The 27455-nt window shown below is 54.0% G+C and overlaps 1 protein-coding gene across 7 annotated transcripts; it reads left to right on the plus strand.

Moving 5' to 3' along the window:
- On the plus strand, window positions 1-26658 carry SSUH2 (ssu-2 homolog). 7 transcript variants are annotated; one of them, XM_070576681.1, is made up of 12 exons: window positions 1-84; window positions 7916-8014; window positions 8365-8446; window positions 9913-10045; window positions 11268-11328; window positions 12356-12480; window positions 13795-13857; window positions 15534-15619; window positions 16948-17040; window positions 17614-17719; window positions 19554-19661; window positions 24285-26658. In XM_070576681.1, exons 1-12 carry the CDS (start codon window positions 57-59, stop codon window positions 24429-24431), a joined length of 1131 nt encoding a protein of 376 aa, XP_070432782.1. In that variant the 5' UTR covers window positions 1-56; the 3' UTR covers window positions 24432-26658. The 7 variants fall into 7 exon arrangements, with proteins under 7 accessions (XP_070432782.1, XP_008530567.1, XP_070432783.1 ...); XM_008532345.2 differs by having other exon boundaries at window positions 9916-10045; XM_070576682.1 differs by lacking the exon at window positions 13795-13857.
- The last annotated feature ends 797 nt before the right edge of the window (window positions 26659-27455 follow it).

A 27455-nucleotide genomic window follows, 5' to 3' on the forward strand; every position in this document is an offset into this window, starting at 1 on the left:
CCAGCGGCCTGAGCCCACTGGAAGGGCAGACACCTCCTTGGCTGGACGTCTGGACCATGGATCCGGATCTGAGTGATGAGGACAGTAAGTACAGCAGGGAGGGTGTGGAGCACCCACCTCTGCAGCCAGCCCTGAGCCGCAGTCCCTCTGCCCTTGGGGCTGTGTTGCTGAGGGCATGCCTCCCTTCCTTCCTTCCACAAGTAAAGCCCATTTGCAGCCTGCAGGCTGGTCTTCATTCTGTGTCTCTGAGCAATGGAGAAGGATGGTAAAAAACCAAGAGGAGAACTTTCCTCTCCAACCATGGTAACACCATCCATAGATTCTTTATCCTTCTTTTCTCTAGTTGATGGGTCCCCCCAGCCCAGTGTGAGCCTGAATATCAGGATTCCTATTTCAGTCACAGCTGGGTTCAGTTCTTTGATGAGGATAATCTTAAAGAAATGTCATGAAAAGTCTTTACTCAGGGTCTCCCTCCGTTCATTACTGCTTGTGAACAGACGGGGTGACCCCATCCTGGCATTACTGGGACAGAAATACAATGGACTCTAAGGACTATTTAAAGAGATGAAGAAGGAAATAGTATTTTAGGGAGAAATGTGCTGTTTTCAAAAAATTTTTCTTTGATCCTGAATTTGGAAGGGGCGATGTGGTGGAATATCAGATCGGGAACTGGGAGGTTGGGGTTCAGGTCCTGGCTCTGCTATGAATTGGCTGTGTGATCTTGGGCAAGTCACTTAACTTCTCTGAGTCTCAATTTCCCCCTCTATAAAAGGAGATTGGGTCAGGAGTTCTTAATTTGAGTGCCATGAAGGTGACGGATAATGTCGTGCATATGGTTTTTTGGGGGGGTCCACAGCTTTCATCTGAATCCCTGAGAGCCCTGTGACACTAGTACATTTTCATAGTTACTGAAGTTGGTGACCTCGAAGGTCATTCACAGGCCCAACACTCTTCATTGTCTCTAATGTTGCTGTCTGAAAGCTTTGAGTTTCAGAGCTGACGTTGGGTGTAAAATGAACCCATGCTAATCTTAGAGGGAACTCATTTTAGATTTTGTTGGGATCCGTTTTCATATTGAGGTGGGAGACTGTATGGAGATATGTTAGCATACATTTGAGCAGGAGCTAATCTCATATCTCATAATATAATCTCATAATCTCATACATCATCTCTGATGGATTGGAAATTGTGTAACCATAGACTGATTCTAACAAGCTTCCACTTACATTCTAACGCAGTCTCTCCTCTTCAAAACACTGCTCAGTAGCCTTTCAATTTATAATTGGAGTTTCTCTTAGCAGCCATGGGCTATGCTAGGTCAAATCTGGATTCAGATCCAAGCTCTGTTTCCTAATTGCTGGGCGACTTTGCTCAATTCACTTCACCTCTCTGAACTCCATTTCCCCCGGTAAAAACAGAGATGGTGCCATCCTGCGGAAGTGGTAAAGGATTAATTGGGTGTGAAGTGCCTAATACACCACCAGCCCAGAGTAGGTGTGGAATAATTGTGGACTCTAGAAAATTATCAGATTATGTCCTCAGAGCTTTAAAATTAAACTGCTCTTAAGGGAAAATATTACCACCTGTGATGTTCCTGTTTCGGCACCATGCCTTTTGGTAAGCAAGGTGAGAGTAAGGCAAACTCTTTACTTCCCTTAAAATTCTAAAAACCTTGATTCTGTCATGTGCTGTCTTCCCATAAAATCGGTCCTCAGGTCAGCTCTTAGGATCTACCGCAGGTATGGGATCATCCAGAAAAGGTTTTATAAGCTAAGTTGGTGAAATAAGAAACTAGGTAAATTTTTCTCCGGGTTTCAGGAAGGGAGCCTGCTCTGGGACTTCTGTGATTTAAATGTCCCTTCTTAGGTGACAGATGACTGTCCACTTATCCAGTTGAATTACCCTTCCCAGTCACACAAGTATTGTCCCCAGTGTTTGAGTCTAAAATGTGGGCAACTTCAGAGAGAGAATAGCTTCCTTCCCTCTTCCTACACTTTGGAACCAAAGTGGGCATGGGTGGGACATTCTGGGATGTGGCATCCACATGGAAGGCACCTAGAAGGCCTTTTAGTACCACCGTCATCGGACGCTAGGAAGCCTCTGACAGCATCCTCATAGAGGCAGCATCTCCCACCATCACCTGGAGCACCCCCAGGGGTTGGCTGTCCCCTCTACAGCTGAGACTGTCAACAGTTCTTTCTTACATTGAGTTGATGCCTCTTTCCCTGGAGCTCTGACTCTTTGATCTTGATTCTGCCCCTCAAGGCTACTGAGAAGTGTCTGTTCCCTGTTTAACATAAGGACCCTTCAGACTCTTTTCTTCTCTAGCTTGACCAGGTCTTGTTTCTTCAATGGTCCCACATGTCATGTGGCTTCAATCACTTTCAGCTCCCATGTCGCCCTGTCTTGGCATGACAGCACTTTCTACAAAGCGTGGGTTCCACATCCCAACTAAGTGAAAATTAATGGTAATGTTTGCTGGGTTCTCTCTTGGCATAGCAGAGGGGCCTGCACAAGTCCCAGGAAACCTTCTCCCAGGTATCCTTCCCCTGGTTTCTCTCGATGTTCCTCTCACTCACCAGGTGGGCATTATATTTGCTCCCCGAAATATTTTCTCCATGGGTCCCACCGCAAAGCTCCCACCCTTCTCTCTCAAGCTTCCAGCAGCCGTCTCTCTCTCTCCTCCCCCTTTCTGCTCTGCTCTCCATCCACACCACCTCCCCTCCTACATTAGCTGTCTTCCCTTCTCTCACCCTGCTCTGCACAACATAGGAAGGCGTTTGCCCTGTCATGTGGGCAGATGAGAATCTTTTCTCGCTGTCCCACAGGTAATTTAGGGCCTTACTTACCAAGTTCCCAAGCTTGGATGTTTGCTGTGGGCAGTAGTGAGCCACTGTGGTGTTTAAGCCTGGGGGAGACCTGGTCAGCCTTTCAGGTCTTGCTCGTGAAGGCCTTGAAATAGTGTAGCCAATTATTTGTTTGTTTGTTCTTCTTGGCAAAACCAGACTTCTTTCTTTTCTTTCTCTGATGATCACTTGAATCTCCTTCTCTTTCTTTCTATTTTTATTATTTTAAATAACATAAAATTTGCCATCTTAGCCATTTTTAAGTGTATTGTTCCATGGCAGTAAGTGCATTCCCATTGTTGTGCAACCATCCCCATCATCCCTCTCTAGAACCTTTTCATCTTGCACAACTGAAACTCTGTACCCATTAACCAACAGCTCCACATTCCCCTCTCCTCTCTGCTCCTGGCAACTGCCATTCTGTGCTCTATCTGTATGAATTTGACCCCTTGAATCTCTTTCACCATCGTAAGTTTAATTGAAATCACAAGGCGTTTAAGAGCACCAACTGCATGCAGGACATGGTCGGGGGGCTTCCCTGTCCAATAGGGGCTCTCACACCTGTTGAAGGAGACACGATGTTAAACAAACTAAAGTGAGATGGTGGTGGGGGGCCATTTGAGCAGAGAAGTAACATGATTTCAGTGCTTTTAAGATGATAGAACTAGGGGCAGAAGACGTGGACTCCTTTTATCCTCTGAAATAAAGGAAATGACATTTTAAAAAGAGAAAGTTAAAGGGATTATCCATTAATTATGCCTTTCTCTATAAGCAACATTCCTTTCTATACAAAAGAAAAATAGCTAGTGGCTAGTGAGCAGAAACGCTACCTTGGTGACACTTTGCAAAGCTTTCTCGGCAACCACGTGATGCCATTTGCATGGAGCAATAGGATGTTCGGCTAAGCAGAAAGCTCATTGGGCTTGGAGTCAGGATCTGAGTTCTAAGCCCTGTTTCTGTCTCTGCTATGAATGTGTGGGTTCATTGCCCCAAATCACATCTCTGAGCTTGGTCTTGTCTTTCTACAAAGTGGGGAAAATGGTGGTTGTCATGAAGTGAGAAGAGATCATGCTTGCGCCATCCCTTTGTGAGCCCAGGACACAATGCCCGTGTTAGGGTGGGGTGGCCCAGCTGGACAACTGCCCTGGAATGCAGCCCCGTCACCGTGGAAACAGTGACACAGCTGGTGGCCCTCTTCGGAGTGCCCCACGCCGGGCGTCACACAATGCCTGTGACGTGTGCATTCCTGTTGTGCCTGATGAGATCTGTACAGGAAATGACGCACCTGCCCGTAGTTCAGCCTGGAGTCCTTTATTTTTGCACAGAACATAATGGGGAGACTAATTTGGCTCTGACGAATTGCGACGGCCCCAGGAGGGCAGGGTGCCTCCTAGTTGATGGATGGACCTCGACTTTCCCACCTCTCATTCTTCCCCTCTTCCTGCCCCTTTGTTTGGTTCCCAGCAGGGCATAGCTGCCATATGGCGTTTCCCTGTCTTCTCCTCAAGGAGACTATTGATGCCCCAGCAGACCCAAGACTTCCGGGTCGGGGGGGGGCATCCCAGGGGAGAGGCTGTGATGGTCTTGCCTTTCTTTCCATGGTTGACATTTTCGCTCTTGTCTCCTGGCTTAAAGGAGCACAAAAAAAGAGGAAGGCCCTGCCTCCTGAGGTCCCAGACGTTGACCGGGCGTTTGTTAGATGTCAGGCTAAGGACCAAGAACTGTGTTGCGCACATTGTCTAGTTAGGTGGGCACTAATATCATTCGCTCTCTGTCACAGCTGGGGGGTTGAGTTCTGCCAGGATGCGTTACTGGCACAGTGTCATATATTACAGGGCTCAGACTCCAGGTGTCAGAAGCCAGCTTCCTAACCACTGTGCCCCAGGGATTCTGGCTCCAGTTGCCCCTGGCTACCATCCAACCCTGACGTTCATCTTTAATTCCAGTAACTGGGCTCACAGGAAGTGCAATGGATGTGCACGGGCCCGGGCCCCAGAAAGGTTCAAATTCCAGCTTCCGCCTTTCTGACCCCCCTCAAACCCATCCACATAGATGAGTGTCTGGGTCAGGATGGACAAAATACAGCTCATGGGCCACATCTGACCCCCTGTCTGTTTTTGGAAAGTTTTATTGGAACAAAGCCACGTTTATTCAATTGTGTCTTGGCTGTGGCTGCTTTCAGGCCACAATGGCGAAACTGAGTAATTGAGACAAACCATATGGCCCAGAAAGTCTACGACATTTGCTACCTGGCTATTTATAGAAAATGTTTTCCGATCCCTGGGTCCCTAGTGACTAAAATAGCTTAGAATGCTGATAAACTCATTAGAAGCAAAACAGTATTGAGAACCAAGGTAGAAGTCGTAATTCCAGACGAATGATCGTGTGGGCGATTCGGTACCCACTGGCAGGCATCGGCTGAAGCCTGGGGATGCTGCCACTCTGTCTCACACCCACGTCCATCCCAGGTCTCTCACCTGTGTCTCCACAGAATCCTTTGCTTCCACAGGTAAGTTTTCTGGCTAGGAGAGGCACTCTCTACTTCTACACGCGTTCTTCTATTTCAGCTTCCCTTGTAAGTTTCCTGCAAGGAGCAAGACCTTCAGAGATGCACGTGGATTTCCTATAGTCAGAGGACAAGGACGTTCCTAGTTTGGAGAGAGTGGAGAGTGCGGCTGTCGTTTGTCTTAATGGTGCCCTCTTCTCCTTCCCCTGTTTTTGGCCACATATTTCAGGATTTCAGACTTCTCACCCCCTGACCTCTCCATTTCCAGATAACCTAGGCTGCTTCAGTTTAGAACGAGATGTGTTTATTCTTCTGCCTCTGTTTTTATTAAACTAGAAAGGATAGGACATCATTTAAAAAAATAAAATCATTTTTATTTTTGTGGAGGTAGAGAGCTATAGGTTTTAAAGAGGAGCAAAAAAAAAAAAGGGATCTAGGGGAAAGGTGGGTCTGCTGGAAGCCTGGCCTGCGTCTGCTTCAGTAGCTTACTACAGAATCACCTTCCACGGACCATTTATCAGCTCACCCTTTAAAGACAACTTCCCATGACCACATTGGCTACCAGAAAGCCAGAGCTGAGGGATTCTTGTCCCCCAGCATGAGGGCTTCTGGGAACAGGTTTGAGGGGTGGTCCAGTGGGCTGGAACTGGAACAATGAGCCTCTATCCTGCTCTAACTCCACTGCTGTGCAACCTAAGGATACTGGAGTCACCTTTCTGAGCCTCAGGTTCCTCATGTCAAAGGGGATCAGAAGGCCTGCCTTCCATGCCTCCAGGTGGGAGGATGGGGTGAGGCGCAGGTGCGGGGAGGTGCTTCCTGAATTTTCCGGAGTTTCTGGAGCCAGTTCTTATATTATGCTTTCCTCCTTGGAGTCTCAGAGCCATGTATCTATGTCCCATCCCGACACATCAAGATGAGGTTTTAAAAACACATATACAGTGACTGATTCTTCCGTAGGGTTCGCCTCCTGGAAGGCACTTGGAGAGAATATGAGCTTTGGAGACAGACGAACCCTGGTCTGAATCCAGCTCCATCACTCACTGGCTGTGTGGCCTTGGGCGAGTTACTACCTTTCTGAGCCTCAGTCTCCTCCTTGGTAGAAGGGGTAATATCAGGGTGTCAGTTCGGGTCATCCAAGAAGCAGACACCACAGTGGCGTTCGGTGTGCCAGAGGTCCCTTGGAGACGCCTGTGAAGGGAAAGGGGAGAGGGGGCTGGGACCGTCTTCAGACCCAGTGCAGGTGGGACCCCTGCGAGAGGAGAAGGGAAGGAGGGAGGGTGAGCAGAAGGAGCCGCAGACCCTGGTGTGGCTCTGAGGGAGCCTTGGCCAGCTCTGTGGGGAGTCCCACAGCAAAGTCTGCCCATGAGAGGAAGCCGCATGACAAACTACGCCCATCCCAGTCCCTTAAAACAACCACCATCTGACTCCACGCCGTGACTGGTGGGCCAGGAACCTGGGCAGGGCTCGGCTGGGCGAGTCTGCTCCACGTGGAATGGATTAGGGTCTGTCTGAGTCGTTTGGGGCTGTCATAACAAAAATACCATAGACTGCTGGCTTAAATGACGTGCAGTTGTTTCTCACTGTTCTGGAGGCTGCAAGTCCTAGATCAAGGCACCTGCGGATCCGCGTCCCATCCCGTGAGAGCCTGCGCTGGCTGGTGGACAGCGCCCTCTCCTGTGCGCTCACAGGGCAGAGTGAGCGAGCGAGCTCTGGAATCATTCTCTTCTTACAAGGACACTCATCCCATCCCAGCAGCTCAACCTTCATTGACCTCACCTAGACCTAATCACCTCCCAAAGGGCCGGCCTCCTCATGCCTTCCACTGGGGTTAGGGTGTCAACAGATGAATTTTGGGGGGGACACAGACATGCAGTTCATGGCAGGGTCACTCAGTGGTGTTCACCAGGCAGCTGGTCTGGCCTGGAGGGTCTAAGATGGCTTCGCTCGTATGCCCGCTGGCCTGGCAGGGTGGCTGGAAGGCTGGACTCCGCCGGGCCCCTCTGCATGCAGCCTTGGGGCATCTCCACGTGGTCATTCCCATAGGATAGGCTGATTTCTTCCATGGCTGCTCAGGGCTCAAGAGGGAGAGCGCCAAGAGGCAAGAAGCGGGAGCGGCACCTCCTCATTGCTCCCGTGTACTCCCTGGGTGAGGCAGTCCCGAGCCTGCTCAGGTTCAAGGGGAGGAGGTCCAGCGCCATCTCGTGAGGAGAGGAGCATCACCGTGTGAGCACCTGTGATTCAGCACTTATCTCCGAGGGTCGTGGGACACGATAGTGTCTATAAAGCACCCATCCTGGTGACTGGCACAGGGTAGGTGCCCAGCAAACAGGAGCTGCCATTCTTGGTGTTTTTCTCAACATTATTATGACTGCTGTGGCTACCACCCCCGCCCCCCATCCCTGCCCGTTCTGTGGCCGGAGGGTGGCTGCCGGAGTGAGACGGGCTGAGTTAAACTGTGAGGCTTTTTACAATGCACTCTCCTCACTTGTCAGCTTCCTGTGAAGTGGCCGTTGACACCCCCTCCCCCTCTCCCCGAGGCTCAGGGCTGCCTGTCCTCCTGCAGGTGTGGTGGACCTCAGCTTCCAGGCCGAGAGTCCTCTGGCGCCCCCAGCTGAACTCCTGGAGAGGCTGCCCAGCTGTGACTGGCTTCTTCAAGGGGGCGGTGAGTCCGTGGGTCTTGGCTCCTGTGGCCTCTTCCTGGGACTGTGCTGCTGGGGGGATGTCTCTGGAACAGGCCAGCATTGGGATGGCTCTTCTTTCCCCTGGGGACCCTGGAAGCCCCTTGTCACCACTGGGCGGCAACGAGAAGACATGGTGCATAGGCCCTGCGTCCATGAACATCCTATGACCATATCCATGTCCATTTAAGACCAGAATGATGCTGGCCTCAGAACCATCATTCTTCTTCATCTGTCCTTTCTCGCGTTCAGCCAATTTTTCCTCCTTTCACCCCCAAATGCCTGCTCCTCTGAGCTGGGCTGTCGAGCCGCTGCCTCCTCCTCTCTCCTCCAGGACAGCAGATATTCTTCCCACCTTCAGAGGCCCCGGGGAGACCCCAGGAACCAAGGTGCTGGTCCTCGTTCCTGGAGCACAGGTGAGCTGCCGGTGACCCTCACAGAGCCGTCACACGGGGTCACGCTTGTGGGTCCTCACGTCACCACTGCCCCCAAGAGCCCTCCCCAGGGACCTCCACCCTGACAGGGTGTCAGGCTCCCAGGCCTGCTGGGTCAGGTTCTCCAGGGGTGGAGCCCGGGGGTCTGCACCTCACCAAGCTCTTCAGGCTGTTTGGCTCCCAAGCCTGGGTTGAAAACCATTGTGGAGATCAGGGTTGCCGACCCTGCCCCTGGGCCAAATCCAGCTCACCGTCTGTTCTTGTAAATCTAGTTTTACAGGAACTCAACCATGCTCACCTGTTCCTTGCTGTCTGTGGCTGCTTTTGCGCTATGACAGCAGAGCTGAGGGGTTGAGACAGACGCTCTCTGGCCCTCAAAACCCAAAATATTGACTATCTAGCCCCTTACCGTGGAGGTCAGTGGCTCCCTGGTCTAGCTCCCTGGAGAGGCCCACACCCGCCCTGCTTTGAGGGACCTCGGGGCAGAGCTCCGGCTTCCAGCAGCCTTGTGCAGAGAGAAGGTGGGTCCGGCCTCGCAGCCGGGTGGCCTGTCCCGCCTTCAGGGGCATCCTGGGTGCTCCTGGTCTCCCTGCTGCCTGGACCACCTCCCCGTCTCCTCCTGGGACACCCGCCTTCCACGCGCAGTGCAGACCCCACTTCCTCCGTGGAGTCGTCTCCGCCATCCTGGCCCAGCAGCTCCCACAACACTCAGGCCCCTCCGGACACCGAGGGGGGGGTAGTGCTGGGGACACAAGTGGCACGACAGGGGGTACTGTCTGGAGCCGGGGCTGCCCCAGAGAGAACTGGGAAGACCCGAGGGGGAGGAGGGGGGCAGGACTCCTGCTTCCTGGGGAGTGGGGGTTGGGGAGGGGACAGGCAGGCAGCTGGGCTCAGGGACAGTCTCCCAGGAGGAGGGGGGCCTCCAGAGAGAAGGCCGAGGAAGGGGCCACTGGCTGTCCGCCTCCCCGCGTGCTGCTGTGCTGCCCAGCAGGCTCACCGCGAGTGTCCAGGCGCCGCGGAAGACAGTCCTTGGCTGGGGGCTTCCCTGAACACTGCTATGGGCTCCTTTCCGAGGTCAAGGTCCCCCCAGGCAGGAACCTCGTCTAGCCTGACCCTGCTTCCTTCCAGCCGTGTGACAGTCTCTCTGGACCCCGGTTTTCCTCTCCCGTAAAATGGCATAGTTCATCTTTAAGGGTTTCTTTGAGTTCCAAGGCTCCCTCTGCCTTTCTCGAGAGCCTCACACTTCAGCTAAAGGGGCATTGCAGTCCTTTAGAGGGACCTGTCCGTTCCCACCCTTGGCGTCTGTTCCCATGGTTCCCGTGGCCAGAGATGCCCTCCCGGGCTGAGGGCTGTACCGCTACTGTGCGTCACCGCCAGGGGCCTCAGTTTCCCTCTGCACGGTGAGGTAGGCCCTTCCCAGAGCCCCTGCCTCTCTGCCCTGTCCCCAGCAGAGTCCCCGTGGTGACGGAGGAGGTGGCGCGTGAAGCCCTTCTCAGCTTCGTCAACTCCAAATGCTGCTACGGCAGCGCGGCCGCCGGCGACCTCATCATCCAGGAGCTGAAGCCGCAGACCCTCTGCCGGGTGAGGGGTGGCCCACCAAGACTTGGAGGGTTGTGCTTGGAGGCCCTGGGGGTGGCTTGTGTGATGTGAAATGGGAGCAGTGTGTGTGGACGGTGGTGACATGGAAGTCCCTTCTGCCACTTCTCTGGTCTGGAGCTGTGGGTAGTGACATAAGGAGTAATTATCAGTGGTTGTCATTGAAAGGCTCCACTGCGCCAGGCGTCATGGAAAGCGCGTCACAGCTGTCTTATCAAACCCTCCTAACTACCCCACACAGTGGTCTCATCATCGCCAGTTAAAGGAGGAATTTGAGCTCAGAGAGGTGAAGTTACTTGTCTCAAAACACACAGCGAGAAGTGACGGAGCTGGGACTCACACTTGGGTTTGCTAGTGTCAAAGCCAGTGTCCTTGAACCGCTTCCAGGAGGGGTGGGCTGAGGAGGGTCCTTTACTCCCCTCGAGTCCAGCTCCCTCTGCCTCCCCCAAGTCACGTCCTTGCCAAGGAATCATTTATTCATCACCCCTGGGCCTGAAGCTCTGGGGAAATCCCATGTCTGGTACCCAGACCACAGCTGGCACCTGTGTCACCTTCTGCATTGACAGGGCCAACTGACAGCTCTGAGTTCACATTTTCTAGTGTCACTGGCGCAGCCACCCTCTGCTGAGCACACACGCACACAGAAATCAGACCAGGCTCACATGGAGTGGCTAGAGCAGGCATCTCGGGGAAGAGGCCCCTGTGTAGCTGTGTGACCTTGGGCAAGTTAACTGACCTCTCTGAGCCTCCTCTTCCTCATGTGTAAAAGGAGGAGCCAGGCTCCCTTCCCATTTTGTGATTCTGTGGATGAGGATCAAGGAGGACCTCGACATCAGGCAGATAAATTCCTCTAAAGGGGACGCTCCGAGCAGTGGATTCCAGCAGCCTCCATCCAGCAAAGGGCAACTGCTGCTCCAAAACTTGGCGCATAGAACATCTCTGTGTATAAAGAGATGAGAAGCTGAAATCGCCCCGGTTGTCAGCTTGTCAGGGGAGACTTCCTGGGGCCGACTGGCCTCCCTGCAGACGTCCCGGGGCATTGGGCACAGAGAGCGCTGTCGCCAGCCTGTTCTGAGCCGCCCATGGGCGCTGTGCGTGGGGCCTCTCATCTCCCGCCGCGCCCGGCAGGTGGGGAGCTCCATCTGCTCGGTGGTGCCCTGTCTTCGTAGAGGGTGTGCGTGTGAACAAGCTCTTCTGTTCTCTGCAGTACCGGCTGGAGACCTTCAGCGAGTCCAGGATAAGCGAATGGACGTTCCAACCCTTTACGAGTAAGTGAGTTGTCTGGAGTCAGTTTAATTGGGCACGAGTATGGCCGGGGCTGGGCAAATGTCAAGACTTGTGTCAGCCAGTATCCGTGAATAAGATGCTCTTCTGCTGGGAGCCTCGGTGTCCCCTTCTGCTCTAAGGTGAGAGGGTGGCGCTTCATCTCAGAGACCTTTCAGTGCTGGTCTGCCCAGATGCTTGCTGCCCACGAAGCGGTTTGCAGACGGTCCTTGGGCCACAGGCTGGTGCTGCCCACGGGGCTAGACTGCAAAGGCTACATGTGTGTGCAGGCCTCCCAGGCCACCCCCAGTGCCTCCCTAGGACTCTAGACCCCCAGGAACCCCATTCACTGTGCCATCTCGCCTTCTGCTGAAGCCCACTGGAGGGTTGAATTTCTCTGTGCAGGAAGCTCTGGGCCCACCCTTAAGACTCAGCTCACATGTCACCTCTTTTATGAAGCCTTCCAGGATTTCTTCTCCTGCCACTCCCCTCCCCAGCAGAATGAGTCAGTCTTTTGAGTTTTCAGAGCCTTTTATTCAACTCTTGTCTGAGCACTTACCATCGTGGTTGTGGCTGTGTCTGTCTCCTTGAACGGAGGAGGAGGAAGAGAAATAAGATGATGGGGATGATAGCGATGATAGTTCTTGTTTTTGACGCTGCAGCATGTGCCAGTCCTGCACTGAGCATTTATAAGCCTTCTTCTAGTTAATTTTCACCACCATCCTCTATGGTAGGTGCCACCACTATCCCTATTTTAGAGATGAGGGATTGAAGATCAGAGAGGTGAAGTAACTTGTCTGGAGTTACACAGCTAGGAAGTAGAAGAAGCAGGAATCAGACTCAGGTCTTTCCAACTCCAGTGCTTGAGTGCTTGGCCACAGACTCCAAGGACACCCTTATCTACCCATCCTTGTCGCCCCAGGATCTCCCGAATGCCTGGCACCAAGGGAAGCACCCTGCGATTCGGTGAATAAATGAAGGCTTGTCCTTGTGGCCGTTCCCTGGCCTTACAACGATCCCTCTCTGTGTCAGGTCACTCAGTAGATGGGCCACATAGAGGCACCTCCCCCCGGCTTTGGGACATCAAGGTCCAGGTCCCCCCGATGTTTCAGGAAGACACCAGGAAGTTCCAGGTCCCTCACTCGTCGCTGGTCAAGGTAACGATTACTGGAATCTTTGCCCTTCCCCCTGAGCTTGTCCTCCAGCCCCCTATGTCCCCTCAACCTTGTCCTTTTAAAAAGGGAACCCCGAGTCCAGGCTGGAGGTTCATTCCCCAGCTAGCAAGACGCCCACTTCTAACGAAGCTCAGGGCACGGAATGTAGTCCCATTCCCACAAAATCCCACGCAAACGTGGGAGCATCCACACAGCAGACAGGCGACCCATGGGCAGAGCGGCACCGGCTCTCCAGAGCCAGCGTTCTCGGCCCCAGCCCGGAGGAGCGGGATTTTTGGCCTGACAGTAAACAGCTAGAGCGCTGAATGAGACCGTATAAAATAAAGTCAAAGTGGTGCTGGACTTCTCATGGAAGTCAGCAGGGAGCAGAATTTGCCTTCTGTCCTGTTTTACAGAAATGTAATCATGACGCGAAGTGAGGGTCACCTCACGTGTCACCGAAACAGCCGAGGCAGCTCACGTTATGTTCTTATCCAGCTCCCGACCTTGTCTCCACTTTAGACTTTTTTTCTTTGTCTGAGGAAGACTAGCCCTGAGCTAACATCTGCCAACCCTCCTCTTTTTGCTGAGGAAGACTGGCCCTGAGCTAACATCCTGCCCATCTTCCTCTACTTTATATGTGGGACGCCTGCCACAGCATGGCATGCCAAGTGGTGCCATGTCCACACCTGGGATCCCAACCGGCAAACCCCGGGCTGCTGAAGCGGAACGTGTGCACTTAACTGCTGCGCCACCGGGCCAGCCTCTGCTTTAACTTGACTCGCGCTTGTAACTTCACCCTCCGAGTCTTCACAGCGTTATAAGAGGAAGGAGAATTTGAGGGGTCAAGAAGCCGTTCCCCTCTTTTCCCGAGGGTGGAAAGCTATTTTGATTCAATGATTAAAATTCAGTATCTAGCTCGTTACCTTTCACAAAAATGCCGCCCATTTTTTATAGCTTTTGATCCCCAAGACAATGGTAGCTACCTAATGGGCAAAGGACACCTGCCCTTGTGGTTAGCCTGGGAGCGTGAGTGGGGACGTGGGACTCGGAGAACGCGTCTCCTCTTCTTAGCATCCAGGACAGGCTGGGCTGGGGCACCGAGGAAATGGTAACATGATCTCCTTGGCTTGGCATTCAAGGCCTTTTGGAATCCTAGTCAGGTGGGAAATGGCCACCTTCCTACCCTGGCCCTGAATGGCTGCTCTCTACATGTTTGGGATGGTGACATCACGGGGATGGGGGGCGGCAGGGTGGTGAGACCAGGAGCTGCTGGTGCTTGGGAAACTCGATCCGAGGAGAGCGTTTCACTTCCAGCAATGCCACAAATGCCATGGGCGTGGGTGCTACAAGTGCAGCGGCTGCCATGGGGCCGGCTTGGTGAGTGCTGTGTGGCCGCTGGTGAATAAACGATAGCGTGGGAGGAGGAGGGCTCCACACGGGGACGGAGGGCTGGGCTGGGGGCCTGGGGCTCCCCCATTGGCAGTGTGACCTCAGACAAGTCATCCTCCCCTTCCGGGCCTCCACGTTCCCACCTGCAAAATGGGCAGGTTGGATTGGGCGCTCCCTACTGGCATTTTCACTTTGATGGTTTGGGATTTTGAGTCTTCTCTCCTTTTCTCATCCATCTACAAACACTCACTGAGTACTGCTCAGAGCCAGCCCCGGCAAGAGGACTAAGAGGTCCCTCCCACCAGGGCCCCTCTGTCCGCGGGGAGACCACAAGCAACCAGCACGGGGAGTACGGGGCGATGCGTGCCGAGAAGGGGAAATGCAGAGGCTTCCAGGGACCCGGTAGACGGGGGCCTTGCATTCCTTTCCCAGGGCTCCTGTGACACGCTACCACAAACTGAGTGGCTGAAAACAACAGAAACTTATCCTCTTACTGTTCTGGAGGCCGAAGTCCAAAATTAAGGTGTCAGCAGGGTTGGCTCCTTCTGGAGGCTCAGAGGGAGAAGCCACCTTCCTAGCTTCTGCCGGCTGCCGGCGATCCTCGGCTGTAGCTGTTATCACTCCAACCGCTGCCTCCGTTGTCCCGAGGCCTTCCCCATGCGTGTCTGCGTCCCCTCATGGCCTTCTTATACGGACCCCAATCACTGGAGTTAGGGGCCCACCCCACTCCGGTACGACCTCATCCTAACTAATTACTTCTGCAGGGACTGTTTCCAAATGAGGGCACATCCTGAGGTTCTGGTGGACGTAAATTTGTGTGCGGGGGGCACACTGTTCACCCCAGAGCAGGCCCCGAAGCACGCTGCCAGGCTCTCATGGCATCAGCCTTCTTTTCAGAGACCTACAGGGCCACTCACCATCCCAGGAGGAGGACCAAGCTCCGCACGTGTTCTGAGCCCTCCCCGTTTGTGCCTAGTCCTTTGGACACGTGCTGACCACCGGCCACTGGAAGCTGCGCCCCACTCCATCCTTCTCTCTGCCGGCTTTCCACCTGCGTGAGCTCATTCCTCCACCCACTCACACACCATTGGGGGCCCCACTGCGGCTGCCTGGCTTCTCTCTCCTCCTGTGTCCTCACTCCTGCCATGCGCCTCCTCATGGCTCTCCCAGGGCCCCTCCCTGTGGCCTTTTCTGTTCCTTCCTCCACCCCCTGCCCCTCGTCCTCCTCTCCCTCCCCACTCAGGCTTTTTTTGGAAGGTCTCCAGAGCCCACGCTGAGCCAACTGGGGGAGTGTAGCCGGGGTCACCCCTGGGGGCCTTCCTAAGCCACAGCTCCCCGTCTCCAGTACCAGGTCCCTCGCCAGCCCACCCCTCTCCCTCTGGCCGTGACTGTTTGGTCAGGGGATGGTCCTGGGGGTCGTGGGAATCAGAGAGGAGCAGGAGAGGCTGACGTCTCAGGAGAAACAGGGCTGTTAGGATGTAGAATCCTTGGAAGCCACAACTGGAGAGGTCCAAAGATACCTTCCACCCAAGCCGCCATTTTGCAGATGAAGGGGCCGAGGCCCAGGGAGGGGAAGTGGCTTGCCAAGGTCAGTAGGCCGGGGCCGGAACCAGGTCTCGGGCTGCCCTCTGCCCACTTCCTCAGGAGGTGTGTTGTGTCCACAGGCAAGGTGCCCCTCCTGCAGCGGTGCCAAGCGCAGGGCCAGGCAGCCCCGGAGGTGCCAGCTGTGCTCAGGCTCCGGCAGGCGCAGGTAGGAGCAGGTCTGCCCGCACCCGGGGGAAGCTCTTGCGTGGGCTGCCTTTCTTGCTTTTCACTGTCTGCCCTTCTGGAAGGCGAGTGGGCACCTATCTGTCTTGTCACTCCTGCGTCCCCAGAGCTCCGTGCATAGTAGATGCTCTATAAATATTTGTGCAGTGGGTAAGCTTTCCTCGAGGCCTGATATTCAAAACAAGACTAGAAATCATCAGGCAGTCTGTGGGTGGGGTGTAAGCAAGGAGGCCTGCAGGGAGGAAGTGGGGCAAGGAGAGCAAACTTCTTCCTGCTCATGTGGTGGGAAAGGGAATACAGAAAACGACCTGGAGGTGAGAGTCTGAGCTCTCTGAGGATAGGGGCCTGGGCAAACTCTTACCTATAATCATTGCAGGGCCTGAATGGAGGAGGAGGCAGAGGTTGGTTGATTGACTAAATGATCAACAAAGGTCAATCTCTGGCCACAGGGCTTTGCAAACAGTGGGCTATTATGTTTTGTAAATCATGTTCTTTAATGTGTTTACAAATCTTTAAAGGGAAATAGGAAATTGTGAAGAATGGAACTATTCAAAGTCATGTTGGTTAATGAGAATGTTTGGCTCGTTGAGGCCCAGGCCTCTAACAAGCCAGGAGGTGAAGCTTTGGTGGACTTGTCTAAAGGAGGTCTTTGATTTGGAAAAAAACTCAGATTTCTTTCATTTACAAGTGAAAGAAATCCAATTCAAATCAGCTTTGGCAAAAAACTAAATTTATAGGCCTGTATAAAGGAAAAATTCAAGAGTATATTTCTGGGGTGGCTTCAGGTACAGCTGGATCCAAGTGCTTAAACCATATCACCAGGAATCTGTCTCCATCCCTCACTCTGCTTTCCTTTGTGTTGGCGTCATTCTCAGGCAGGCTGTCTCTGTGGTGGCAGAGAGGACCACCCGCAGCTCCAAGCTTAGTAACTTCAGGAGAAAAGGATGTCCCTTTCCTGATAGTTCCAACAAAAGTCCTGGGGCGGATCTCATTGCACTCACATGGGTCATGGCCCATCCTTCTATCAGTCACTGTGGCCAGGGAGATGGAATAAGCTGATTGGCCAGGCCGAGGTCCCAAGCTGGTCATAGCAGGGGTGGGGGCAAGCCTGTGAGCCACGTGGGCTGGGTGGGAGGAGGAGATCTCCACAGGGAACCGGGGCACCCGAGGAGGTGGGGCAGGTGGAAGCCATCCAGGCCCAGCACAGTCCACCTCCATGAGGAAGGATTTGGCAGGGGTCGGGGACGGGGGCTCTGGAAGCCACCAGGACCCCAGGACTCTCTGAGTGGTCCTGACGGTATGCCCTGTCAGGTGCAGCACGTGCTCGGGGCGGGGGAGCAAGACCTGTGCCACCTGCAAAGGGGAGAAGAAACTGCTGCACTTCATCCAGCTGGTCATCATGTGGTACGTGGCCGCGTCCCAGCGCCGTGGCCTGCCGGGGGTGCCGCGGGACGTGGGCTGGACTGGTTTCTGCAGAGAAACTCCACTGGGTTGGGGTTTCCACAGGGCAGGGACCTGCTGGGAGAAAAGGGTTTAAAGCGACTGGAGAGGGGAGAGGTCCTGGGAAGAGACAGCGTGGGCGCGGGATGCTGGTGGTCTTGAGAGCAGACAGACCCGAGTTCAGATCCTGACATCACCACCTTGTAGGGCAGCAGCCACTCAGCACGCGGGCGTTCCCGTCGGGGAACAGAGTCCCTGCGTCCTAAATTCCCAGGGCCGGGAAGGCTCCCGTGCAGAAACCGTTTCTCCTTGCTAAGCACTGCACAGGTGAGGATGAAGTGAGGTAACAGAAGGGAACTGGAGTCCTTTACTAGTTTCCCATTTTACAGATGAGGATGCTGAGGCGCAGAGGCTAAAGAACTTTCCCGAGGTCCCACCAGTAGTCATGCACGCCCTCCAGCCCAGGTCTGCCTGATTCCGACCAACGTTCTTAGCCTGACGTGCCGCGTCTTCCATCCCTCGTCCTCTCACTTCCAGGAAGAACAGCCTGTTTGAGTTTGTGACTGAGCACCAGCTGGACTGCCCCGCGGAGCTCCTTGCCAAAGCCAAAGGGGAAAACCTCTTTAAGGATGAGAACACGATGGTAAGGGGGGCTCAGCAGACTCCCACAGAGGAGGCTGGCTCCTCCTCCCCTCCTGTGAGGCTGGGTCTTGTGGCTTTCTGTGGGGTGCATTCATTTGGAAAGACAGGCTGGATGGGAACAGAGCTGCCCCTGTGGAACAGAGGCTGCTGGGACCCCATAGGGCCAGGTCTCTCTCGAATTCCACATCCTCAACCTTTCCTCCCTCCCTCTCCCCTCACTCCTTCCTCCTCCCCCCCCTCCCCCACAAACCTGGAGACCCTCCTCCTATACCAGGCCCTATTCCAGACCCCAGGGATACCACAGAACAAAATCCCTGCCCTCAGAGATCTCACAGTCTGGTGAGGGAGAAGAAGATAATAACATTTTCACCACAGTGTCAGATGGTGATAGGGTCGGTGAGAAATACACAGGCAGGGTAAAGAGACAGGAGGGGTGGGGGGATGTTTCAGCTGGGAGCGGGGAATGACCCTGGCAAAGAACTGAACCCAGTGCAGTGGGGGTGTGGACCACGAGGCCTTCAGAGCAACGGTGCCCAGCGGAGGGAGCAGCACGACAGAGGCCGTGAGGAACAGCAGAGGGCAGGGGGCCTGGAGGGCTATGAGCCGGGCGGAGAGAGGAGCTAAGACACGAGAGGTGCCAGCAGCCAGATCAGGAGGGTCTCGTAGGCCAAGGGTCAGCAAGCTCTGGCCCTTGGCCTGCTTTTATAAATAAAGTTTTATTGGAACACAGCCATGCGTGTTTGCTTACATATTGTCCGTGGCTGCTTTCCTGCTGCAAGGGCAGAGTCGAGTAGTTGAGACCGAGACCCTATGGCCCACACTCTGTCCCTTTACAGAAAAGATGTGCCGTCCCCTGCTGTAGGCCTTGGGGGCATTTGGCCTTCACCGGACATCTGAGCAGGCTCCTTGTGCCGTTTTCTCTAAGAGGGCCGGGCGCTCAGCCTCCTTTTATTTTTTTACAGTATGTAGCCTTCTCGGATGGGCTTCTTTCATTTTGTAATATGAATGTTTAAAAATTGAGATATAATTGATGTAACATTATTAGTTTCAGGTGTACAACGTAATGATTCGATATTTGTGTATACTGTGAAACGATTGCAATAAGTCTAGTCAACATCCATCGCTGTACATAGTTACAGTTTTTTTTCTTGTGATGAGAACTTTCATGATCTATTCTTTTAGCAGCTTTCAAATACACAATACAGTATTACTAACTAGAGTCACCATGCCATACATTACATCCGGGGACTTAGTTATAGCCGGAAGTTTGTACCTTTTGACCCCCTCCACCCACTTCCCTTTCCCCTGGCAACCACCAATTTATTCTCTGTATCTATGAGCTCACTTTATTTTTTAAATCTCACATATAAGTCACATCATATGGCGTTTGTCTTTCTCTGTCTGACTTATTTCACTTAGCATAAGGTCCTCAGGGTCCGTCCATGTTGTCGCAAATGGCAGGCCTTCCTTCTTTATGGCTGAATGCTATTCCTCAGCCTCCTTTCTTCACGCTAACCACTCCGGCTTCCTAAAGGCTCACCTCAGGCATCAGCCGCTAGGAGGCCTGGCCCCACCCCAAGCCCCAGTTAGGCGGCAGCAAAGCCTTGCTGGGGGCCGAGTGGCTGCAGGTGAAGGAGTACTCTCCCTAGAGTCTATAGCCCCCCTTTTTTGTTGGAATTCCCGAGGCTGGAATGTGGGTGAGCAAGGAGACCCAGAGGTTTAAGTCCCACCAGCTCGCTGCAGGCCTTGGGGCCCCTCCCTCTCTAGGCTTGTTCTCTGTGGGAATCAGGGAATCTGGGCCAGGGCAGCGAGGGCGTCCGCGTCTCTCCCCGCAGGTGTACCCCATTGTGGACTTCCCCCTGCGGGAGATCTCGCTGGCCTCCCAGCGGGGCATTGCCGAGCACAGCGCAGCCCTGGGCTCCCGGGCCCGTGTCCTGCAGCAGGTGAGTGGAGTGGGGGCCTGGGGCCGTCGGGAGGGCAGGCTCCCGGGCCAGCTGGGGCTCCTAGGACACTGTCTCTCTGGTCACATAAAGGAGGAAAGGGGGTGTTCCCTTTGCCGGGAGGCTCCTTTCTGAGAATGGCAGGGAGGACAGATGAGGAAGCTGTCAACCGGGGGTGGATGGAGGGGAGGAGACTCAGTTTAGGAACCCGGGGAGCACTAGGGACAGACCTGAGGCCAGAGTGGCCGAGGGCACAGAGCAGAGCATTTGGGGCCTCGGGGGCAGGCGGGTCCGCTGGACATGTGAGAGCTTTGGGTTTTTATCCCGAGAGCAACAGGAAGCAATGTGGCTCCGTGTGATTTTGCTTCTAACCCCCTGGCTTCAGAGAGGGGAGGGAAAGCTGGAGATCCAGGGTCATAGGCAGGGTCCTGCCCCCAGGGCACTTCCCAAATCCCAGGCCAGTCTTCTCCCAGCATCCACGGCCAGGGATGGCCTGGTGCTGCATCCTGATGGCCACCAGGTGGCGGTGGTGCCTGTCACGTCCCCAGAAGCTGCTCTGAGTGGTGGCCTTGGCAGCAGCTGGGGCACCTGGAAGGAGGATGGGGGTTCTGCCAGGGAACGCCCAGCGCCCGAGCTCCGTGAGGGGGTCTGTCAGCCGGGCCTGAGTTTTACAGGCTGGCTCAGGTCCTCGGTTCTCCCGTGTCCCATGGTGGTCCTGGGCCGGTTACCTCCTTCTCCTTGAAGTCAGGATTCTCACCTGTGAGCAAGAGCCTCTAGCCCCGCCCCGGAGGGTTCCATAGGGATGAGGTAATTCGCTGTAAGTGCTGGGACCTGGTGCTCAAAATGTCCCTTCTCCTTCTGCTCCCTTAGCAATGAGTATTTCCCCTTCTCTCTCTGCACATCCCCCCTATTTGTGGGAGAGAGCAGGATGCATTTGATTTAAAATTAGTAATGCCCATCTTGGAGCTGGAATGGACCTCTGAAGTCATGGAATTGGGGCACTGCGAACTCACAGGCCGGGCAGAGCCGGGTGGCAGAGCCCCCTTATCCAAAGGGGACCACCACTCAGCTTTGTGTAGGACAGGGGCAGAGATTCCAGACCTTCTGAAGTCCGGATTTGTATATGAAACCTTCTGATATTTCGATATCGAGAACGAAATTCTAAAAATGCTAAAGACACTGTATGGGCGGACGGCTGGCTTTGGCCTCTGGGCCATCTTCAGCTACCCCTGGTCTAGTCCAAACCCAAGACTTTTCCAATAAATCAGAGGAGGCTCAGAGAATGCAAGTCATTTACCAAGGTCACACAGCTTCTTAGTGGAAGAGCGCGGGGGAGAACCCAAATTTCCCATCTCCAAGCTAAATGTATAATTCACCACATTCAAGACACGCAAGCGCCTCTTTGAAAGCCAGCGAGGGTTTGCAGGGGTAACAGCCATGGGGGGCATTTAGGGCCTTTTCCTTGGGCCAGATTCTGCAGGGACAAGTCAGTTACCAGCCTAGGGCCTGCTTCTCAGCGGCGGCACCCACTTGTGGCTTTGAAGCCCGCTCTTCCCTTCCCTGGGCCTCAATGTCCTCATCTGTGAAAGAAGAGAGGTTGGCCCTGGCCCTGGGTGGGCTCTGCAGAGGCAGCTCTGAGAGGAGGGTTTGTGTGCATGTCATTTATTAAGGAAGGGCTCCCAGGAGAAGCCAGGAAAGGGGTGGGGGCGTCGGGGCTGGAAGAGGGGGAGGCCAGCCTCTGCCCACCCCACGGGAGCTCTGAGGGTGAGCATCCCTCAGCCGCTGTCGCCTGGAGGCGAGGGAGCTGGGATTTTGTTCTCTGGCACCTTCCAGCCATGGCACATCCTCCCAGGGGCTTTCCACTCGCCGTGTGGGTAGAGAGCTCCGCACAAGGATCTCTTCTCTGAAGAAGCAAGTTGAGCTGTGAGCAGCAGAGCGCGTAGAAGTGGTGAGGGTGGATGTGCAGAAGCAGATTCGAGGGAACCTGGGGGCACGAGAACGATGTCCACGAAGACTCCAGAACGGTCTCCAAGGGTGCTTGCTCACACTGCACTAGTGTCCTATGGTGTGGGTGACAGCGAAGAGCCCAGATATTGAGGTATCCAGGACTGGGAAGAGGGAAGGACATGATTTTAGCAGCTTGGACACTAGTGGTCGCCCTGGACCTGTTTTGCTTCCAGAGCTGACAATTTGCATCCTTTTTGGACCCGTCAGCTGGGAAGTGCCTGCCTGAGATCTAGGCTGGAGGCGCAGGCCTCGGTTTAGACCCTGGGGCTCCTGGGGCTTTTCCCCTAAGTGCGGCCCTGTCTCGGGCAACACAAGCCATTTGCGAGCCAGTCCTGGAGCAAGGAAGGGGCAACCAGGGCAGACGCACGTTCTTCCTTAAAAGGGAACGTAATGCAAGAACAGGCCACGTCTGTGAATCTTTTTCCTAAATTGTCTTTTGGTCCTGGATGTGTAGACAAAGATTCAGGCTGATATTTTGTTCAGGATGGAGAAGTTCGCGAGTGGATTCCAATAGGACGAGGCAGCTGGCGTGACACTGGGCCTCACTGTTACTCTCAGACCTGGAGTCTCTCATCCCAGGGGCGTGACCACCGTGCACAGACAGACAAACAGCCCATCATAAGATAATTGCTTGATGGCGTTTGATGTCCTGACCCATCTGTGGTCTCAAAGTTAGAGACCTTTCGAATCGGAAACAGATGGGGGCAGGTCGGGGTGGGGATGGTATTATTGTGCTGGCCATTTTTTTTTTTTGAGAAAGATTGGCCCTGAGCTAACATCTGCGGCCAATCCTCCTCCTTTTGCTGAGGAAGACTGGCCCTGAGCTAACATCCGTGCCCATCTTCCTCCACTTTATATGTGGGACACCTGCCACAGCATGGCTTGATAAGCAGTGCCATGTCCGCACCCGGGATCTGAACCGGTGAACCGCGGGCCGCTGAAGTAGAACGTGCGCACTTAACCGCTGTGCCACCGGACCAGCACCATTTGATGTTAGTAGAAAAGTCTGGAAACGAGTGGTCCTGACCTCACTGTCCAGGCTTTCTGAGCAGTGATGTTGGCTCCCATCTCCTCTTGCCTCTTAGATCCCATTTTGGGTCCTCTGTACCAAAATGTCAAGAAGGGTCTTCTATCTTTTATTTCCAAAATTATCACTTGGAGACCAATTTCTGGCATACGGAGAAAACTCAGTGTCACGATCTCATTTGGTTGTCAATGACTCTGTGACGTAGAAGTTTTTATCCCCACCTTACGGATGAGGAAACCGAGGCCCAGAGAAAGGAAGTGCAGGACCACACAGGAAGCTTCATGGAAAATGCATGCCCTGACTCGGGGTCCCCTTCCTGCCGCAATGTCACGCTGCCCCTCCACTGCCGCTCCAGTAGAGTAAGGAGCCTGCTTCTCGAAATCCCCTCCCCGGCCTGTTTCCTGCTTTGCCCTGGGGCCTCTGGACCATGCCCTACAGCGAGAGGACTTGGGGCTCTTCCCCAAGGAGGGGAACTTCCTGCAAGTAGGAGGGTCTGACTCTGGGCCAGCCGTGCCACCTCCCTCTGGTTTGGGATCCCTAAATCTGAGTCTAGGACAGGGGAGCAACAGGTGCAGAAGAACGTAGGGGTTTAGACATAGAGCCTGGCCCACAGTTAGTCCCCAAGAAAGCTTCGCTTCAATGACCAGGAGTAACTTTCCTATGTCAGCCAGGTACCTAGTGGTCCCTAACAAAACAGTACCACCAGCTGACGGAGATGGGTGTCTCAACAGGAGGCCAGTGTTCTCTCCCAAGGCAGGGCTGCTCTGTTCTGCATAGGGCCCTGAGATTTTGGAAGGTTGTTGAGTAACTGCTCAGAGAAGGGGCCAGAGAAAGAGACTTTAGGACCATTTAGTGGGGGGGGGGGGGGGTTGCGTGGTGAGTACCCTGGGCTCTTAGCTGGAGGTGGATGCTGGGGAGGAGATGTGAGCATTAAACAGATGGGACTGGACCTGGGTGATTGTCCAAACCTGAAATTCCATGAGCCCACAGGCCTCAGTTTCCCCTTTTGGAAAAGGAGGGGAATATTTGAGAAAGGCTTTTCTCAAAGGAGTGTCGATGCACAACCAGGGTGGGGGGAGGGAGGAGTCTGAGGAAATAGCCTGAACCGACCCACTTACTTTGAGATTTCTTTGGTGTCAATGTTTGGTGGTGCCAAATTTCATTCAAACTGTAAATCTACTTCCTAATATCTCCATGGTTGTTTTAATATTAGAAATGTTTAAAATGACTTTATCCTCCACCTTTCACTGCCATTCTTTCCCCCTATCTAAAAATTAATGCTTCTGGAAGGTATCCTGTTTGGCTGGTGGCTTTTCATACATCCTAGAATGCCCCTGGGGATACCTGTTTCCCTCCTTTGTGAAACCCAGAATCAGATGGTGGCTAAAGATGAGAAGTCGATTTGGGCCAGAGCTTAGGGTATGTGAAGAAGCATAGTAGGAGATACATCTAGAGAGGGAGAAGAGAGCCAAAATGCCAACTCCAGAGCATGAACTTCATCCCTTGGGTAGTAGGGAGCTACTGAAGGTTCTTGAGCAGGTGAGTGACTTGAACAGAAGGCTGAAGTTTTTCTTGGCCAATTGTTTCCTCAGCGCCAGACCATTGAGCTGATCCCCCTCACAGAAGTTCATTACTGGTATCAAGGAAAGACTTCTGTCTACTATGTCTATGGCACCGACCACAAGGTGTATGTGGTGGACTACCCCGAGCGGTACTGCTGTGGCTGCACCATCATCTGACATGGCACAGCTGTCTCCCGGGCCTGTCACTCATGTTCGCCAAGGAGGACAACCAAGGTCTCTGAATTCACTAGTTGTTGACTGCAATGGACAGTCACATACTAACCCTGGTATGTCCTTCCAGAGAACTCAGCTTATTGTCTGTCAAGCCACAAGTCTTTCCGGAGCCCCTCGGTGGAATCGTCATGTGTTTAACCCGAGAATTCATCTACGCACGTTCCTTTAGGACAAATAATTTAAATGGCGGGGTTTGCCCCGGTCTCCAAGCTCGTGTCTCAGTGAGTGTGTGGTTTGATTTTGCTTTTCCCGGGTCGGCCTTGGCACTGGTGTGCCTCTTCTGGTGGGAGTCTTTGGCCAGGCTGAGCATTATGGAAATGTTTAAAGATACACACAAATTGGCTGCCCCTTCGTGCACACCAAATATTGCCCTTAGGCATAGCATACCAAATTCCGCCCCCCCCCCCCCAGCCCCCCGCGTTCTGTGCGTCAGGACTTCAGACACAGCCACGGGGGGATGGCTTCTCTTGGCTCCAGGATGTCTGGGGCCTCACCTGGGAGATTGGAAGGCTGGGGTGGCTCAAGGGCAGGGGCTGGAATCATCTGAATGCTGGTTCCCCCTGAGATCTGGCGGTTGACGGTGGTGGTTGGCTGGGACCCCCCCTGGGGCCATCCGCTGGAACACCAACACGTGGCTTCCCCATGCAGCATGGGCTTCCTCACAACGTGGCAAAGGGTGAGCACCCCTCAGCCACTGCCTAATTGAAGAAACAGAGATATACTCCCTAAATGGAGAACAAACGTGCTGTGTTGGGTCGACTGAGGGTCTGTGCCGATCTCTGACGTGGCGCCTTTGCAGGGGTACATTTCAGAGAGTGATTTTGGACACGTGCACGTCCTCACATCACGTGCTGGCCTTAGAACCTGCCCACAGAGTGGGATGTGACCTGGGTGTCCTATGCACCCAGTCATGTGCCGGAGCACCCACCTGGTGCAGCCAGCCTGGGCGGGTGGAGGGGACACCTTGCAGACTGAATGCCCAGGTGGCTTCAGAGGGCTGGTGCAGGGCCAGGCAGGCCTCTGTGAACCTGGCTGTGGGTAACCAGAGGCCTTTGTTGTCTTATGACACCTGTCGCCACCGATAAGGGGATTGGCACACCCCGAGAGGGCCAGTCTGTACCCTCCTGATCCCCAAGCTCCTGCTGGCCTGCAGCCCTTGTCCCCCATGGGGTGAGAGGGTGTGGACGTAATAGGCCTGGCTGGGGGGACTCGGGGAGTCTGAGGCCATCGCCCAGGGCATCCTTGACAAATGATATGCAAATGAGCACTTGCAGCCTCACCTGCTGCTACTCCAACCCCAGGGTTCCCCGTATTCTCTTCGGGTGTTGCTGTTTCCCCGAGTTTGGCTGAGCTGCACACTGCTGGGCCTAGTTGACAGGAGCAGTGGGGTTCAGAGGGGTGTCTGGCGCCCTCGGGACTGCATGGAAGACAAGGGGGACCCGACTGAGAAGCAAAGGGAAGTGACCTGGGAGGCCCTGAGACGCCTGAGCCCAGCAAAGCTTCCAGGCTCAGATTTCACCTCCTGCTCCTGCTGCTCCCAGCCAATGCCAAGGGCTCTGCATGTGGGGGAGCCTGAGGGCAGGACGATGTGCATCCTTTGGTGGGGTGCACTCTGGTCCCTGGGGACAGAGCCTGCTGGTGACAGAGAAAAGAGAGAGGGTTCCCCAAGACTTCCCACCTGCACTTCCTCCTGAAGCTCTGTCGTGCTCAAGTCTGGGAGGCCAACGCCTCTGGCCTTCCATGTCAAAGGGGATAGTTCTGGCCCCAAGGGGCTTTGTGTAAATGGAGGGCGCAGTTTTTGGTTGTTGCAATGATTGGAATCAACACTATTGGCATTTGGTGGCTGGAGGCCAGGAAAGCTGATGTCCAGCAATGCTTGGGCGCGTCCGACAATGGAGCGGCCTCCACGGCTCACACGACTGCTGGTGGCCCTGACGTTCATCTAGAGCTCAGGTCTACAAAGTCGCACCCGCTAGTCCGTCCTGCAGTGCTCATTTGTTCCTTAGCGTTCACTCTGTTCCTCGCCTTTCCTCCACGTCTCCTTTGAAATGACTTCTGATCCTCTCACTTCTCTGAAGTGCAAGCTTGTAACTCTGACGACTTCATTCCGCCTCCCGGCGCGGTCACGCCTGAGCAGTTGCAAATTGAAATACACAAATTAAGAAAACGACTTTCTTCTCATTTCTCCTTTGTATTTCAGTTTGAGCATTAAATTGCTTTTAAAAAAAATAATGGTATGTAAGTGGGCTATAAATGAATTTCATTTTAGGATAAAAAAGGAGAATTGAGTGTGTTTAGGTTGAAGCCCACTGGCCCACACACACTGTTGGCTGTGAACCCAATGAGAAAATCCAGCTGGAATGAAGTGGGTCCAAAGGGACACTGTTCCACTGGGGCACCAGTGAGCCACTAGCCCCAGGACCCCTTAGTTCTGATGGTTCTGGCAAAATCCCACATGAATCTGGGATCCTCCAGCCGTCTGATAGCTGGCGCGTGTTCCCCTGCAGTGTTATCTGTGCTTATGAGCTTCGCGGCAGCCAGGATATGACTTAACTTGCTATTTCTGCCCCTCTCTGTTACCCTGGGGCTGAGCTGGCTGTTACTCTGGAGCCCGAGACCCAGTTGAAGTCACTTGGGGGTAGAAAGCAGCACGCAACGACAGCCCTAACTCAAAACTGGGCACCACGGTCGTGGCTCTGGGCCTGATTCATTTTGAATTAGAAGAACATCAGACCCAAGTTTTTCTTGGTTTTTCTTTATTGCTCCGCCGAAGGAGGACACCAGCCCTGTCTTTCACCAGTCACTGACAGTCCCTGGTCTCTGCCAGGTGGCCAGAGCCATGCTGGGCTTAGCGGGGGTTTCACGGAGGTCTGAAGTCTCTGCTCCAAGACTATAGGATAGCAGGAGAGTCTGTATATAAGCAGAGGAAAATGAAAGAATCAACGTGAGAGGGAGCTTGATAAGATG

Source organism: Equus przewalskii, chromosome 15 (genome assembly GCF_037783145.1).
Source record: "Equus przewalskii isolate Varuska chromosome 15, EquPr2, whole genome shotgun sequence".
NCBI classification, from domain to species: domain Eukaryota; kingdom Metazoa; phylum Chordata; class Mammalia; order Perissodactyla; family Equidae; genus Equus; species Equus przewalskii.

What these genes read in the sequence shown, in the direction of transcription:
- SSUH2 (XM_070576678.1), top strand. Translation starts at nt 57, where the DNA reads ATGGATCCGGATCTGAGTGATGAGGACA. An exon ending in CTGGCTTCTTCAAGGGGGCG is followed by an intron (nt 8,015 to 8,364) that starts GTGAGTCCGTGG and finishes TCTCTCCTCCAG; the next exon opens with GACAGCAGATATTCTTCCCA. An exon ending in CTCACTCGTCGCTGGTCAAG is followed by an intron (nt 12,481 to 13,794) that starts GTAACGATTACT and finishes TTTCACTTCCAG; the next exon opens with CAATGCCACAAATGCCATGG.